Source organism: Vigna unguiculata, chromosome 9, assembly GCF_037176805.1.
Source record: "Vigna unguiculata cultivar grain cowpea cultivar isolate G323 ecotype 2 chromosome 9, ASM3717680v1, whole genome shotgun sequence".
In the NCBI taxonomy this organism is placed as follows: domain Eukaryota; kingdom Viridiplantae; phylum Streptophyta; class Magnoliopsida; order Fabales; family Fabaceae; genus Vigna; species Vigna unguiculata.
This window is the reverse complement of record NC_140800.1, coordinates 4,811,629-4,826,269: the sequence shown is the minus strand read 5'-3', so window position 1 is coordinate 4,826,269 and position 14,641 is coordinate 4,811,629. Positions and strand designations below refer to the sequence as shown.

Genomic DNA, 14,641 nt, shown 5'->3' with positions numbered 1-14,641 from the left:
ACAAACATTACTGAAATTTTTGATAGAACACAGATAAAGTTGTGTAACACTTTTTCATCTACCTATTTTATATATCAATATCATCACTACCTTATCACATAAACAAGTGAATTCAAAGCCATAAAGCTCCAGCTTCTTTGAGCAGTGGAACCAGAGTGCCATTTATGTGACTGGCCATGAGGGTTTCCACCCCACCGACTAACTTTCCACCGATGAACACAGCAGGAACAGGCTGGTGGGTCCCGGAAAGCTGGTGGAGGACCGACCGGATTCCGGCACCGTTGGTCTGCTCGTCGAGCTCCACGACGGTGGGGCCGACGCCGAGGCTGAAGAGGAGGCGTTTGGCGACGGTGGACATGCAGCAGTCGGTGACGCTGAAGACGACGACGGCGTTGCATGAGACCAAGTGGTGCACCATCTCGTAGGGTCTCATGACGTTGAGCGCTAGCGAGAGCGAGGAGGAGGGTGGTTGCTGCAGCGGTGGTGTTGCGTCGGTGACAGATTTCATGACTTGCATGTTGATGATATGTTGGTGAGGGTTTTGGAGATGAGAGAAAAGAAAGCGGTGTTGGAGATTATATAGGGCGAGACATGGTTGAGGTGAGATATTTTTATGTATGGAAATGTTGGGAGACATAACATACGATGATAATGTTGTTACATATTATTGCATGGAGGTTTGTGTAAGGTGGTATAGGTAGCATGAGTCAAAGTATAGTGTAGTGAGTGAGTAGAAAGGCACAAAATGAGTGAGTTTGATGAGAGAAGAGAAAAAAAAAGGGTCATTTATTGTGAATGGGGAAATGGTGTTTTTCTTGCTCTTTGGGTGGATGAGAGAGAGAAAGGTTATGGCGTCACTGTGTGGATCTTCGAATAAGGAGAGATGAAAAGGAATATTGAGAAGAGAAGAGAAGAGAAGAGAGGATCACACTTTGTTTGAAGGAGAAAGAGAGAGGAAACAAGAATTCAGAGGAGACTGACACACTTCTTCATACATGCATGATGAGTAACTCATAAGCAAAGACAAAAGCTGGTACACATGCATACCACATATATGCATGCTACTACTAATAAACTTTTCTAATTTCTTTCTCAACCTCTTCATCTTTGGCTTCTTATGTTTTTGGATTTCACGGAACAATTAGGGTTCTAATGAGATAGCAACCCCTATCAATGTTTAATTTTTTTTTTCTCAAAGTTATTTAGCTCAACATCTAAAAAAGAAAAAAAGGTACATTATAAACAATAACTTGTTTGTATAATAATAATCCAATTATAGCATATCACCATATACTCAATATACTCATAACAGAGAAATTACATAAACAAAGTATATAAGGTGTGTACAATCTTCTCCTATGGATCATTTTTGTTTAATCAATTTTGGTACATGTAACTGTGTTCTAAAGTAATAATTGACATAAAAGTATACATTTAAACAGTACCATTAGAGCCTAATTACTTAAATTTTAATACCTTCAAACAATTCCTCGCCACCAAATTATTACAATACAACAAATAAAGTCATAATAAACCAAAAATCCTCAAATTTTACATATTTTGTTAGGAACAAGGCAATAAAGGAAAGAATAAAGGAGAGAAAAATAGACACAGAGAATTTAACGTGGTTCGGCTACAATGTGTATGCCTACGTCCACGACTACACTAGGAAGTATTTGTATTTTTGGTGTATCTTAAAGCTTTACATAGAGTCTCTTATATAGTAAAATAGAGAACCACAACTCACTATTCTAAGCGATGTGGGACTAAATCAAGCACCATAATTCTAACAATTCTCCCACTTGGGGTTTGATTTACATTATCACCTAGTGTAGTGCCTTCATCATCAATCTTCTCGAAGGCCAGTTGAGGCAATGCAAAGCCTCAACTTAGTTGTTGTGACAGTCTTGGTTAACATATCAGCTGGATTCTCTGCACCTGGAATCTTCAACAAAATCAAATCTCCATCATTTATCAAGTTTCTGATAAAATGATACTTCAATTCAATGTGTTTGCATCTGGAGTGAAGAATTGGATTTTTAGCAAGACAAATGGCACTTTGACTGTCACTGAACAATGAAGGTTCATCTTGCCCTTTTCCTAATTCTTTTAGAAGATTCTTCAACCATATCATCTCTTTTGCTGTTTTTGAGATAGCTATATATTCAGCTTCAGTGGTTGAAAGGGAGACTCTTCCTTGAAGTTTGGACTTCCAACTGATAGCTGTGCCACCCAACGTAAAAATATAACCTGTTGTGCTCTTTCTACCATCCAAATCACCTCCCAAATCTGCATCAGAAAACCCCTGTAAAGTGAGATTACTTCTTTTAAAGGACAAATGCATCTTTGAAGTGCCCTTCAAATATCTCAATATCCACTTCACTCCTTCCCAATGCTCCTTTCCGGGATTGGATAGAAACCTGCTCACAACTCCCACTGCATGTGCTATATCAGGTCTGGTGCAAACCATAGCATACATCAAGCTCCCTACTGCAGATGCATATGGCACTTTAGACATGTGATTTTCTTCTTCCTCTGTCTGAGAAGATTGCCTTTTTGAGAACTTTAAGTGAGTTCCCAAAGGTGTATTCCTGGTTTTAGCATTTCCAACATTGAACCTGCTAAGCAATTTTTCAATATATTTTTCCTGAGATAAATTTAGAATACCTTTAGATCTATCCCTGGAAATTCTCATACCAAGAATTTGCTTGGCTGGACCAAGATCCTTCATTTCAAAATTTTCTGACAATTGTTTCTTCAACCTGTCAATTTCTGCCATATTAGCACCAGCAATCAACATGTCATCAACATACAAGGCAAGAATGATATAACTATCAATATATTTCTTCACATAACAACAATGATCTTCTTCACATCTGTGAAATCCTGAGTTTCTCATAAACTCATTAAACTTCTTATACCATTGTCGCGGTGCTTGTTTCAACCCATACAAACTTTTATGAAGCTTGCATACAAGATTCTCTTTGCCTTGTACTTCAAAACCTTTTGGTTGTGCCATAAAGATTTCTTCCTCAAGATCTCCATGTAGGAATGCAGTTTTCACATCTAACTGCTCCAGATGAAGATTTTCTGCAGCTACTATACTCAAGATAACTCTGATGGTAGTCATCTTGACAACAGGAGAGAAAATTTCTGTGAAGTCAATTCCTTGTCTCTGTTGGAACCCTTTCACTACGAGTCTGGCCTTATATCGTTTGCTGCCATCTGGTTCTTCTTTTAACCGATAGACCCACCTGTTTTGCAAAACCTTCTTTCCTTCTGGAAGCTTGGTTAAAGACCATGTCTTATTCTTCTGAAGAGACTTTATCTCATCTTCCATTGCTAGCTCCCACTTAATAGATTCACCTCCCTGCATAGCCTCAGCAAAATGCTCTGGCTCACCAGCATCAGTCAACAACAAGTAATGCAATGAAGGGGAGTACCTTTGTGGTGCTACAATGGTTCTGCTAGACCTTCTAGTCGGTAATTCAGGAGTTACTGACTCTACTATCTGTTCAGGTTCTGACCCAAACTCTGACTCGGGCTCTGATACCACTTGTTAGGTTTTACAGAGGGGGTTTCACTGGGGAGAACAAACACCAATGAGATCTGAGCCTAACCACATAAGACACTGACACCACTCTCAACCCAAAACCTTAAGGCAATAGGTTTATGGGCCTTGATCCTTATATGGTGCTCTACTTTCTCAATTCTGGTCAATGTGAGACTTAGACTCACTTGGATTCCTAACAATCTCCCCCTCAAGGGTGAGTCCCTTCAACCACATTGGTACACTCCCCCTCCAGCGGAAGCTGCCCAACCACGAGTACTCCTTTTCTGCCCTTTTCTGTACCGCCGTTCTTTTCTTAACGGGACACGCTTACCTGACTCACACTGTCAGGAAGACTTTCGATACTAGGACCATACTGGTACTGCACTCGTCTGAGCCGGTATTAACCATCGGCTCTGATACCAATTGTTAGGAACAAGGCAATAAAGGAAAGAATAAAGGAGAGAAAAATAGACACAGAGAATTTAACGTGGTTCGGCTAAATGTGTATGCCTACGTCCACGACTACACTAGGAAGTATTTGTATTTTTGGTGTATCTTAAAGCTTTACATAGAGTCTCTTATATAGTAAAATAGAGAACCACAACTCACTATTCTAAGCGATGTGGGACTAAATCAAGCACCATAATTCTAACATATTTAACTCAAGTGACTCCACCTATTATAGTTAAAATTCAGAAACAAATATGCTTAACCAAAACTATTTACTTAATCAATTATAACATGCCAAATAACTTCCTAAACTCTGGTAAAGCTCTAAAAAAAAAACATCCACCATATACCTTCTACATCCTTCCAACAACTCTATAAACACATATATTTTGGTTTAGTGATCCAAACATACCTTTGAAATAATAGAAGATCAAAGAATTCCTTATTATAATGCATTAGGGTCACATGCATGGCAAACATAAATTTTCTCAAAAATAGAGCAAAATTTGAACATACTCTATAGTTGAAATTGATCGGTCGAAATATTTTCCTTGTGTTAGGATTACAAAGACATGTTTAGATTTTCAAGATGAGAAACCAAGTTAGAATTTTATAGAAAAAAAAAAGGGTTAAATATGTTTTTGGTCCTTCAAGTTTCACTGAAATTTGGAATTAGTCCATCTTCCAAACTTTTGATCAATTTAGTCATTCACCTTTCACAATGCGTGAATTTAATCCTTTTAACCAAATTTTGTTCAAATTGTTTCAAGCGCATTTCATAATAATATTTGAATTATTTACACCACTAGACATATTTTCGTTTTAATGTTAACTCAAATATTATAATAAAATGCGTTTAAAATGTCAAATAAACTTAACGAAATTTGGTAAGAATGACTAAATCCACGCATTTCTAAAAATAAATGACTAAATTAGTTTAAAGTTTCGAGGGACTAATTTTAAAATTCACTAAAACTTGAGAGATCAAAAACATATTTAAAAAAAAAGGTTTCTAAAGAGATAATCTAGAGATAGACAAATTTTGTCAAAGAATTGAATTTGAATTTTATTAATACTTGTGTTTATAACGAATTTGAATTTTTTATTGGGTTTCCTAGCTTGTTTCTAGGTTGTTTCTTTGTTGTGTCTTTAAGAAATATATAGTCACTAATGTTGAAAATTTAAAATATCTTAAAAAGATTTTTAAAGTAACCCCATAGTATATTTTTAATATTAAACAAAGAACAGTCAAAACACTCAGTAAAAGATCTGAATCGTTCATAACCTTGTCCTTGCTTGCTAGTAACAAAATTTTGTGTACTCATCTTTATAATTTTTTTTTTCTAGAAACTTTTTTTTCTACTGACTTTTATTAATGTTTATGTTTGCTTACTAATAATAAAATTTGTGTACTCGTATCTATGAAACTTTTTTTTCTAACTATTTTTTCCTAGGGTCTCAGTTTGAAAAAGAATCTTTCATAAAAAATTTTAAAAGAAAAAAAACAGTTTTTTTTAAGTAAAAGTTACTTATTCATAAAATAAAATATTAGAATTAATTTTTTGTATATATTTAAAAATTGGAAAAATTATATTTTAAAGTTTTTTCAAATGAAATTATATATAAACTAATTTTAAGCTACGCAAGAGTTCGTTTGATTTTCTTTTTTTAACTTCTAAATCAGAAATTTCTCCAAAATATTCTTAATCCTGTTTCTTGTTTTTTTTTTCCCCATTGCTTATTTAATTTTCTTACTTTCTCTTTGATTGATTGATAATTATTTTTAACATTTATTATCCTTTTTTTTATCTCTAATCATCTATCATATAATGTAAACATATCATTTTTTTTTAAATTGATTCTTCAAGCTATCATACTAATTTTATCATCACAAGATTATATGTTAATTTCATTTTAAAATAATTAATAATTATATTATTTTAGTGTTATTTTCGGTTGTGAACACATAAAATATTATTTTAGTATTTAGTTTTTAAATGAAGACTTTTATTTAATTAAATGTGTAAATGTTCAATAATATATATTATTAAAAAGTTATTGATAAATTATTTTGAACTTTTTGTAAATTGATTTTGAAAGTTTGGAAAAAATATTTTAATAATTCTTAACAAATAAATTAGAGAAACTTTTGCAAAGTAATAAATAAATTCTTTTAAGACTAATTTCTAATGAATTTATACTATCAAACACAAAATTTAAACCATATATGCTTTAAATCTTTTCAATCTAATGGTAAGAAAATAATATATTATCAACAAACATACGTCAATAACAAAAATTTGTTAGTAATTAAGTTTATAGGTGGATAATCAACAACCGAAAACTCATCAGTAAAATAGTTATTGATTACAAATATATCAATAAATATTTATCGATAATCACCTATAAATTATATAATAAAAAAAAGTGTGAAGTTATATCATTTATTTTTATATATTACGATGTTTTCAAACACCGTTATTTATGTTCTAACAAAAACCCCTTCCACTCAATCGCCTTCCAACCAAACCTTTCCAAATTACCTCTCAATCGCATAAAAAGTAGTAATTTTGCTGTTTGTATAGAATAATGTTACTCGCATAAATTACTAGAAGAATAAACCCTGCATTTCATCCGAATTAGTTAAAATACACCCTAACAAACAAAAACTAACACTAATCACTAATCAGTAAATATGTCAGATTCGCATCTCAGAAACAAAAATTCTAAAATCATGTATATTAATTTTGTTCCTATAGAGAACAAATAAGATAAGTCAGACACAAGCGTTACCTTATTTCGGTCCGCAATCTCTTTAGTAGGTTTCCTCCCGACCGATACATGTCGCCTGTAGATATCTCGGTGTGAATTGGTTTGGACCCGAGGGGATTACCTGCAGAAGAGACTCTAATGCTCAAGTCAACAAAATCTCTTAGAAAGTCAAATCTCGTAATTAGGAGAGTAATGAATGCGTACCTTTAATTGCTGGGTCCATGCTTATTTATAGGCTTATTAATTATGTTTTGCCACATCATGGGCTAGGCTCCTGCTTGGGCCATAGGTGGGCCTGGGTCATGGTCCAAGCTCCTCAATTCAAATATCGTGGTCCTCAAGAGCCTTACTAGTAGTGTCCCGAATATGCTAAGTTATTACTAAGTTCGTGTTTAATTATTCTCAGTTAGCGGCTTAGGTCGGTTACTTCTTTGGTGGTCTGGGTCAGGTACTTATCATTCGTTCATACATGGTGATTATTATTTGCGTCCTTGGTGGTTACGTAGATGGGCTTTATAGATAAATTGGCTAGGCCGGCTAGGTGTGGTACACCAGTCCCCCAGCCTTTGCCAGTATAGCTGTGACGGTAAAGGATGAGAAGTGTTGATATGTATGACTAAGCCGACTAGGTGTGGTACAAATTTATTAGCATCTATTTTTGAAAATCAGCTTTATGTTGATATTATATATGTTAGCATATGCCCATGTTAACAATATATAGAGTCCACATTGCAGAAGGAGTTGGCATGATGAATAAAAGACGAAGAACATGGAAGAAGTAAATGGTGACTGTCGCATATTACACAACATGCGAAAAAATAACACAGACATTAGTAAAGCATATACACATATAAAAAAGACACGTGTATATTATATCTCAATAATTATAACTTTTATATACTAATGAAAATTATAATTTGTCTTCCATTTTTTTTTACTCACATCCTTTATTTTGTGACATGACTTAACATAAACTATTAATTCTTTCAAAAGAAAATATAGTGGTACACTAATCAATGACTCACATTAAGTTACATTAAAGAATAAAAAATGGAAATAAAAAATTAAGAGTCATAGTATCATTGTCCATGCTAAATAGTCCTTCAAGTTCATATTAAGGACAAACATGAGTAATTACTCATAATTAATTTTATTACTTTAGGAATAGCCTAATGACTATTGACCAATTGTATGATTTGGTGAAGAAGATCCACAAGAAGGAAGATAATTATTAAGAAGTTTTTTATGTTTTTTACACTATATATCAAATTTCATCCTTTCATGATGTACCTTTCAACAGAAACTTACACCTTTAACTTTGGAATGACTCCATTAACCAACTTTATTTTTGCATGGACCAAGTCTAGATATAAGACGGGAAAACTTTATTATCCAAACTCCTTAGGAAGAACAATAATTTTTGAAATTGAATAGTTCCAAAACTTATTTTAGAGAAATCTTATTGGGTTAAAATAGTCCAAAATTCTATATTAATTGTTGTTTCTTCTAATAAATAATTTATGCTAATACATTCTCAAAAAAGTGTTACGTACCGACCTTAATATGATTGTGTAACAAAAAAATATAATAGTCGATAATTAAAAAAAAAAAAAACTTGTATATTCATTAGTCTATTTAAATTGTAGGAGTTTGATTTCGGTTTTTCTTAAACTGCCTTTTTTTTAATTTCTGTGAAATTTAAAAAACTATTTTTTTAAAGCTTTGTTATATATGAGTTTTGATTTTAATCTTTTGTGATTTTTTTTTTTATATTTTTCATCCTTTTTTGAAGTCACTAATTTTTATTCCTAACCTCTACTTTATAACTACTAAGTATATCTTTTAATCTTAGATTTTTTTTTAAAGTATTATACCCTTACATTATAAATGATCACTTGATTTGTCATAGTTATACCCCAATCAGTTTATATGGAAGTCACATAATAGAAGAATACAAAATTAGTGATTTTCAATTTCGGGTGAAAAAAAGAAAAGAAAAAAAAAACGTAGAAACTAAAACCAAAACACAATGATTGAATACCAAATAAAAACATAATTACTTTTTAAAAATTATTAAAAAGATTGAGCAGAAAAGTTATCATCGTGATTTTTGTTTCTTTCTCCCCTTTTCCGTTTACAATTTGAGAAGCTTATAAAAATTAGTGAAAAAAAAACACAAAAAGCATATATAAATGCAAACAGAAAAGAAATCACCATATCATATTCTGTCTAGTTAGTGGCAAATAAACCACTTCACTTCACTTACTTTTCTTTTTCTTTTTCTTTTTTTTTCTTTCTTTTTCCATTTTTATTGCGTACTAAAGTTTTCCTTTTGTTCTTGCAACACGTGTCCCAAAATCCATTGTTGGTCCAAAACCTTGCTGAAACCATTCTCACTTTTTAATAGGAAAATGAGACATAGTGATAAGTGGTCACGACCAAAGCCAAAAAAGAGTGTCCACGTTTCAGATTATGATGAGTTAATGTTGGTAACCTTGGCAAATATGAGGTTGCTACTTTGAAAGGTGATAAAGCTTCAATTTTGTTTTTTAATTTTTTTGTCTTCCTTCTTTGAAGAGAATCTTTGTGAAAAAGCAAAATATGTGTGAGAAGAAGAGGAATGAGAAAGAATGATAGGATCTAGAAAATAAAGGAAAGGTATAAGTGTAAAGTAATGTTCTTGAAAGTGATTATGACAATTTTGTCCAACTCAAGAATCATCCAGAACCCTCTCTAAGGAAATTATTAAGACTAAGACTTATGAGAAAAGAAGAAAATAAGAAAGTAATGTCAATTATTCTTTTCTTATTCTATCACGACAGATTAATTTGCATTTGGATACTCTCATTCTAACTTATGGGGACCAAAGATTTTGAGATAATAATGCGTGGAAGCTGATTTCTTACTTTACAACAAAAAGTGTGAAATAAATTATATATTTAAATATTTTGAAAGAAATTTACTATTTTAATCTCTAAGTTTCAATAAAAGTATTTTATTTTATTTTGTTATTTCTTTACACCTTATTTTTATCTTTGTGTTAAGTATATTTTTAGTCCTTAAATTTTGATTTAAAGTTAGAATTTATTTATGCTGAAATTTTGATATATTTTGATTTTTAAATTTAGAAAATAAATAAATATAGTCTTTTTAACTTAATTATTATTTTTTATCTGTTGAACGTGTTTCATGTCAGTATTGAAGTTGTTTATACCGTTTCACACATCCTCAGTTCAATATTTACTGAAAAATTTGTTCAACACCTAAAAAAAATTAACGTAATTGAGTTAAAAAAATTATATTCACTCATTTTTAAAGTTTAAGACCAAAATATATCAAAATTTTGAATAAAAACAAATTTTAGTTTAAAAAAAAATCAAAGACAAAAACATTATTAACCTTTTATATTTACTTATACACGAAAGATTTAACATTAATATATTAATCTCATGTGGATCTTAATTCTATATTTACTTAGCTTATTTTATTTTTATTATCAAATATAAACTTATGATCAATGAACAAATATATAAAATATTAAAACAATATTATAATTATTATAATATTTTGTATAATTTCTTTTATCAGTTTGTTCCAGAGGCTCGTGGATCAATCATTACAGAAAGCAAGCCAACAAAATTAACCTGTAAATCTTATGAAACACATGCCAACTCAACCTATTTTTTATTGACTAAATGTGAAACTAACTAAAATTAAAATAAAGTGGGTTAGACTTTATTGTCATTCCTATAAATATTATATTTATCCCATAAACATCCCAATAAGGATTAAAAAAAATTATAATTTTATTTTACAAAATTTGAATGTAAAAGCTTATGTTATATCCACTCAGATGCTCGATACCATGTTATACTATACATAGCTTTTGACTTTTAAACTTTTTGAAATATATTGTATTTGTATAATCTAAAAGATAATAATATTTTAATTCATTTCTTTTGATCTATTTTTAGTTTACCATTCTCATCACTTTTAGATTATTATCCTAATCTAAAATATGTTAATAAATGAATTGTAATTAAGTATCAATATCTGATTTTAAGAAATTAAACTAAAATTGAATAAACTTTAAGAACATTTAATAAAACTTTTAAAGCACCTTGTTTTTTATCTGTCTAGACTCATCCTATCATATGTTATATTTATTAATAGATTTAATTCAGTTTTAAGTCTTTTATAAAGTTAGATGTTTTTAATTAAGTGTTTAAAGTTTTAATTTTATTTATTAATTAGATGATATGATTGTTATCTTATATGATCAACTTAAGTCCTTATCTTTATATGTTAAAAAATATGAGATATTATGGTTAATAAAAAATTATTATGGTTAATTTAAAAATACTAATGATTAGTTTTGAAATTATTTTATATTAATTGTAAAATATTTTATCCTTTAATGTGTGGAAAAAAAAATCACAAGGTCAACTAACATTCACATCACCTAATTAATTAAAAAATTACTAAATTAAAATGTAATAATTTTGAGTATATATAAATATTTAGTAAGTACTCCATTAAAAAGTTCAAATTAATTATAGGTATGTTTTTGAATGAGTTATTGAGCTAAGTTTTCTATTAATTAGTGTTTACATAAAATGTAAATTATTTATCAATGTTTCAGGATAATTTTTATATCTCTAAAGGATATTTTTGAAATAAAAGGAGCTTTTATGAAAAATAACAACAGCACTCTGTGAATGTAATAATCAGATTATCAGATTATCATTATACATTTTTAGATAATATTTCAAACAAAATTATTATATATACAAGTTAATTTGAAAATATATATTTATAAAAAATGTATGACATATATTGTATCAATAAATTAAAATATAAAAAAATACTTTTACTGAACCCGAAGATTACGAACAAATGGTAGAAATATATCTTATTATTCTTTTTTAATGATTGAGATTGATTAATTTTATTAGTTTTATCAAACAAGTCAATTTAAATGTTTATTAAAACTAATGGAATATATAAATTCACTATCAAACTAATTCAAAGATGCACTCCTATAAGATTATTCTTATATGATTATATTCTACTTTAATTAGTAGTCTTCAATTTATTTATTTTCCTGGATATATATAAACACATTAAATACTCAGAAATAAAATTTTACTATTCCTTGTTTTACCAATTTTTTTTACTATTTATATACGGTGATTATATCTAACTTGACTAAAACTATATAAATAAAGTATATATAGGTTTTTTTTTCAAAAAAGATACAAAATATCACTTAATACATTAGGAAAATAATTTGATATTTACTCTAAGAAAATCCTTAATTAATGACCAATTTTAGTAACAAAAAATAATTAGTCACTATAAAAATCAGTTTATAAATTAAAAATGATTAGTAACTAAAATAGTTTAAAAAAATTATAATTGATGTCTAAATTGATAACTAAAATAGTTTCTACTATGAATATAAATTGATCATTATCATTAACTACTTAGGTTTTGACTACCGAAAGAATGAGTCTCTAGATTAGTCTCTAATTATGAAATTAGTTTCTAAATTGGTCTCTAAACATATTTTCTGGTCATAAAATGTCACTATTTGATAGTTTTTTTAGTGTTTTTTCTTTTTAAATATAAAAGACAAAAAATACTATTGCAATTAATTAAAAATGAGATCATGTTCATGTTTCAATTATTTTTCAGTTAAATGTTAAATTTAGGAAAGATGCTTAAACATGCCCATATCCACACGTGAATCGAAGAAAATAATATTTTATTGAATGGTACCTTAGTTTTAAATTATTGGTGATTAACCTTAACAGCTATTATTCTTGTTGTGTTTGAAAGGCACTGTCACTGAATTTTCTTATTTTCCATTTTTGAGTTGATGCGAGTATAAAAACATATATGTTATGAAACCCTAACTCAAATGAATGGTGTTGTTATATTTGGATTTTTATTCTATAAAAACCTAACTCAAATGACTACATGCATCGAATAGTTGACTCAAATACCACAATATCCATGGAAAAAGGAATTTACTAATATAGGTAATTCTTTGTTCATACGATATTATTAGCTTTTTTGTACTTGAGGGTTTCTTTGACCAAAAAATTGTAAAATAGAGTCTGTTGATTTTTTTTTTAAATTAGGTCGAGTTGTTATTGGGGAGAACGACTTTCAGGGTGAAATCGTTGTCTCCCAGACCGGTTTTGCTTTTCTTTTAAAAAAAATTAATGTTGTTATTTTTGATAACGACTTCTATTAAATTGAAAAGTGAAGTCGTCCTGTAACATGACGACTTCTCTTTTCACTTTTTTTTAGTTTTTCACTTTTCATTATTTTTTTTAAATATTTCAGATAATTTTTTTCCTTTTTTTAATTTAACTGTTTTGATTATTTTTTTATTTTTCAGTTTTGATTTTTTTTTTTAAAATTTTTTCAATTTTCGTTATTTGTTTTTTTTTAATTTATAAGTTATCAATGTTTTTTAAATTTATAAGTTATTTGTATTTTTAAAATATATTAATTTAAATTTAATTTTTATTCTATTAAGTTTTTTACTGTTTATTTTTCCAATAAATTAAAATTAAAAAAATAATCAAAACTCATATATTATGAAGGAAAAAATAAAAAAAGTAAAAACAATACAGAAAAAACAAAAAATTGGAAAGATGAAGCCGTTATGCATAACAGACGACTTCACTTTTTTTAAAAGCAAAAACGTTATAATATAGTACGATATCATTCTTGAAAAAATAAAAATAAAAAAACCGGTCAGGAAAAGGACAACTTCACCTCCAATTTGACCCATTTTTACAAAAAAAAAAAAAAATAACAATTTATTTATACAAATTCGACTTCTAAGAGACTCCAAAATAAAAAAAGTCATATTATTATATAGTATATGTGTTTTGCTATTATTTTAACCTAAAGTTTGTTTCGTGTATTTCTACAAGATTATTTTTTTAAGAATCACGTGATTAACTTGCCAAAAAGTTTTAGTGATGCTATTTGACCATTAATTTCAGTTTATTTTGGTTCCATGGTCAATTATAACTGTGGTTCTTGTGGAGTACAAAGAACATGGCGAAGTCAAAAGATATGTATGACATGCATGTTGAAATTTTATGCTTTGAATATGACAAAACAGTGTTCAGTTTTTCTGCTGAATTTTTTGTGTTCATTTTTGCTGAACATTAATACACTGTTTTAATATTTTAAAGATAATTTTAATATATTTTAAAATTTTAAAATTAATGACTATCTTTGTATTTTAAGAACACAGTAGAAAAACAATATAGAAAAATCAGTACAGAATCCAAACTCGACAAAACACATGGCAAACGTTGCAAGCAAATCTTTAATTTTGGGTTGAGTTTCGGGTAAAACTTTCTTATCTGATTATTCCTTTGAAAGCAAAGCACTTTAAGAATCATAGGATCATTCAGATTTTGTTCCAAAAGATGAAGAACAAAGTTATATTCTCATGAGAAGCATGCGTTTTGAAATATCACATTCACTTAGATTTTTCATAGAGCATAAGACCTAAATAGGGTATATATAAAACAACGTTAATATTGATTTAGTAAAATTAATAAAATCCAAATTTAAAACGGGAAAACAATTTAGAAAGTTATTTCCTTTGTCATTTCTATTATACATGTCTTCGATTTCCATTTCAAATATGTGTAGTTAGGTATAAAGTAAATTTTCATATAAGATCTTTTCTTTTTAGAGTATTTTCAGTTTTTATGTATTTTGGGTCATCTTTATAATTCATGTTTTACGTTTTTCGAAAGGTAAAATGGTACTATTATCTATCTGATCCATTGAAAGGTTCACAGAATTGAATAAAAAATAATGTTTTTT

The 14,641-nt window shown here is 29.0% G+C and overlaps 1 protein-coding gene across 1 annotated transcript; it reads right to left on the bottom strand.

Annotated features, from left to right (window-relative positions):
- Positions 1–835, bottom strand: LOC114162793 (glutaredoxin-C1-like). Its single transcript, XM_028046767.2, has one exon. The coding sequence runs from the start codon at positions 635–637 to the stop codon at positions 113–115; it is 525 nt and encodes a 174-aa protein (XP_027902568.2). The 5' UTR covers positions 638–835; the 3' UTR covers positions 1–112.
- Between the last annotated feature and the right edge of the window lie 13,806 nt (positions 836–14,641).

Excerpts from the sequence above, each read along its gene's own strand:
- LOC114162793 (XM_028046767.2), bottom strand. The coding sequence starts at position 637 with ATGTCTCCCAACATTTCCATACATAAAAATATCTCACCTCAACCATGT.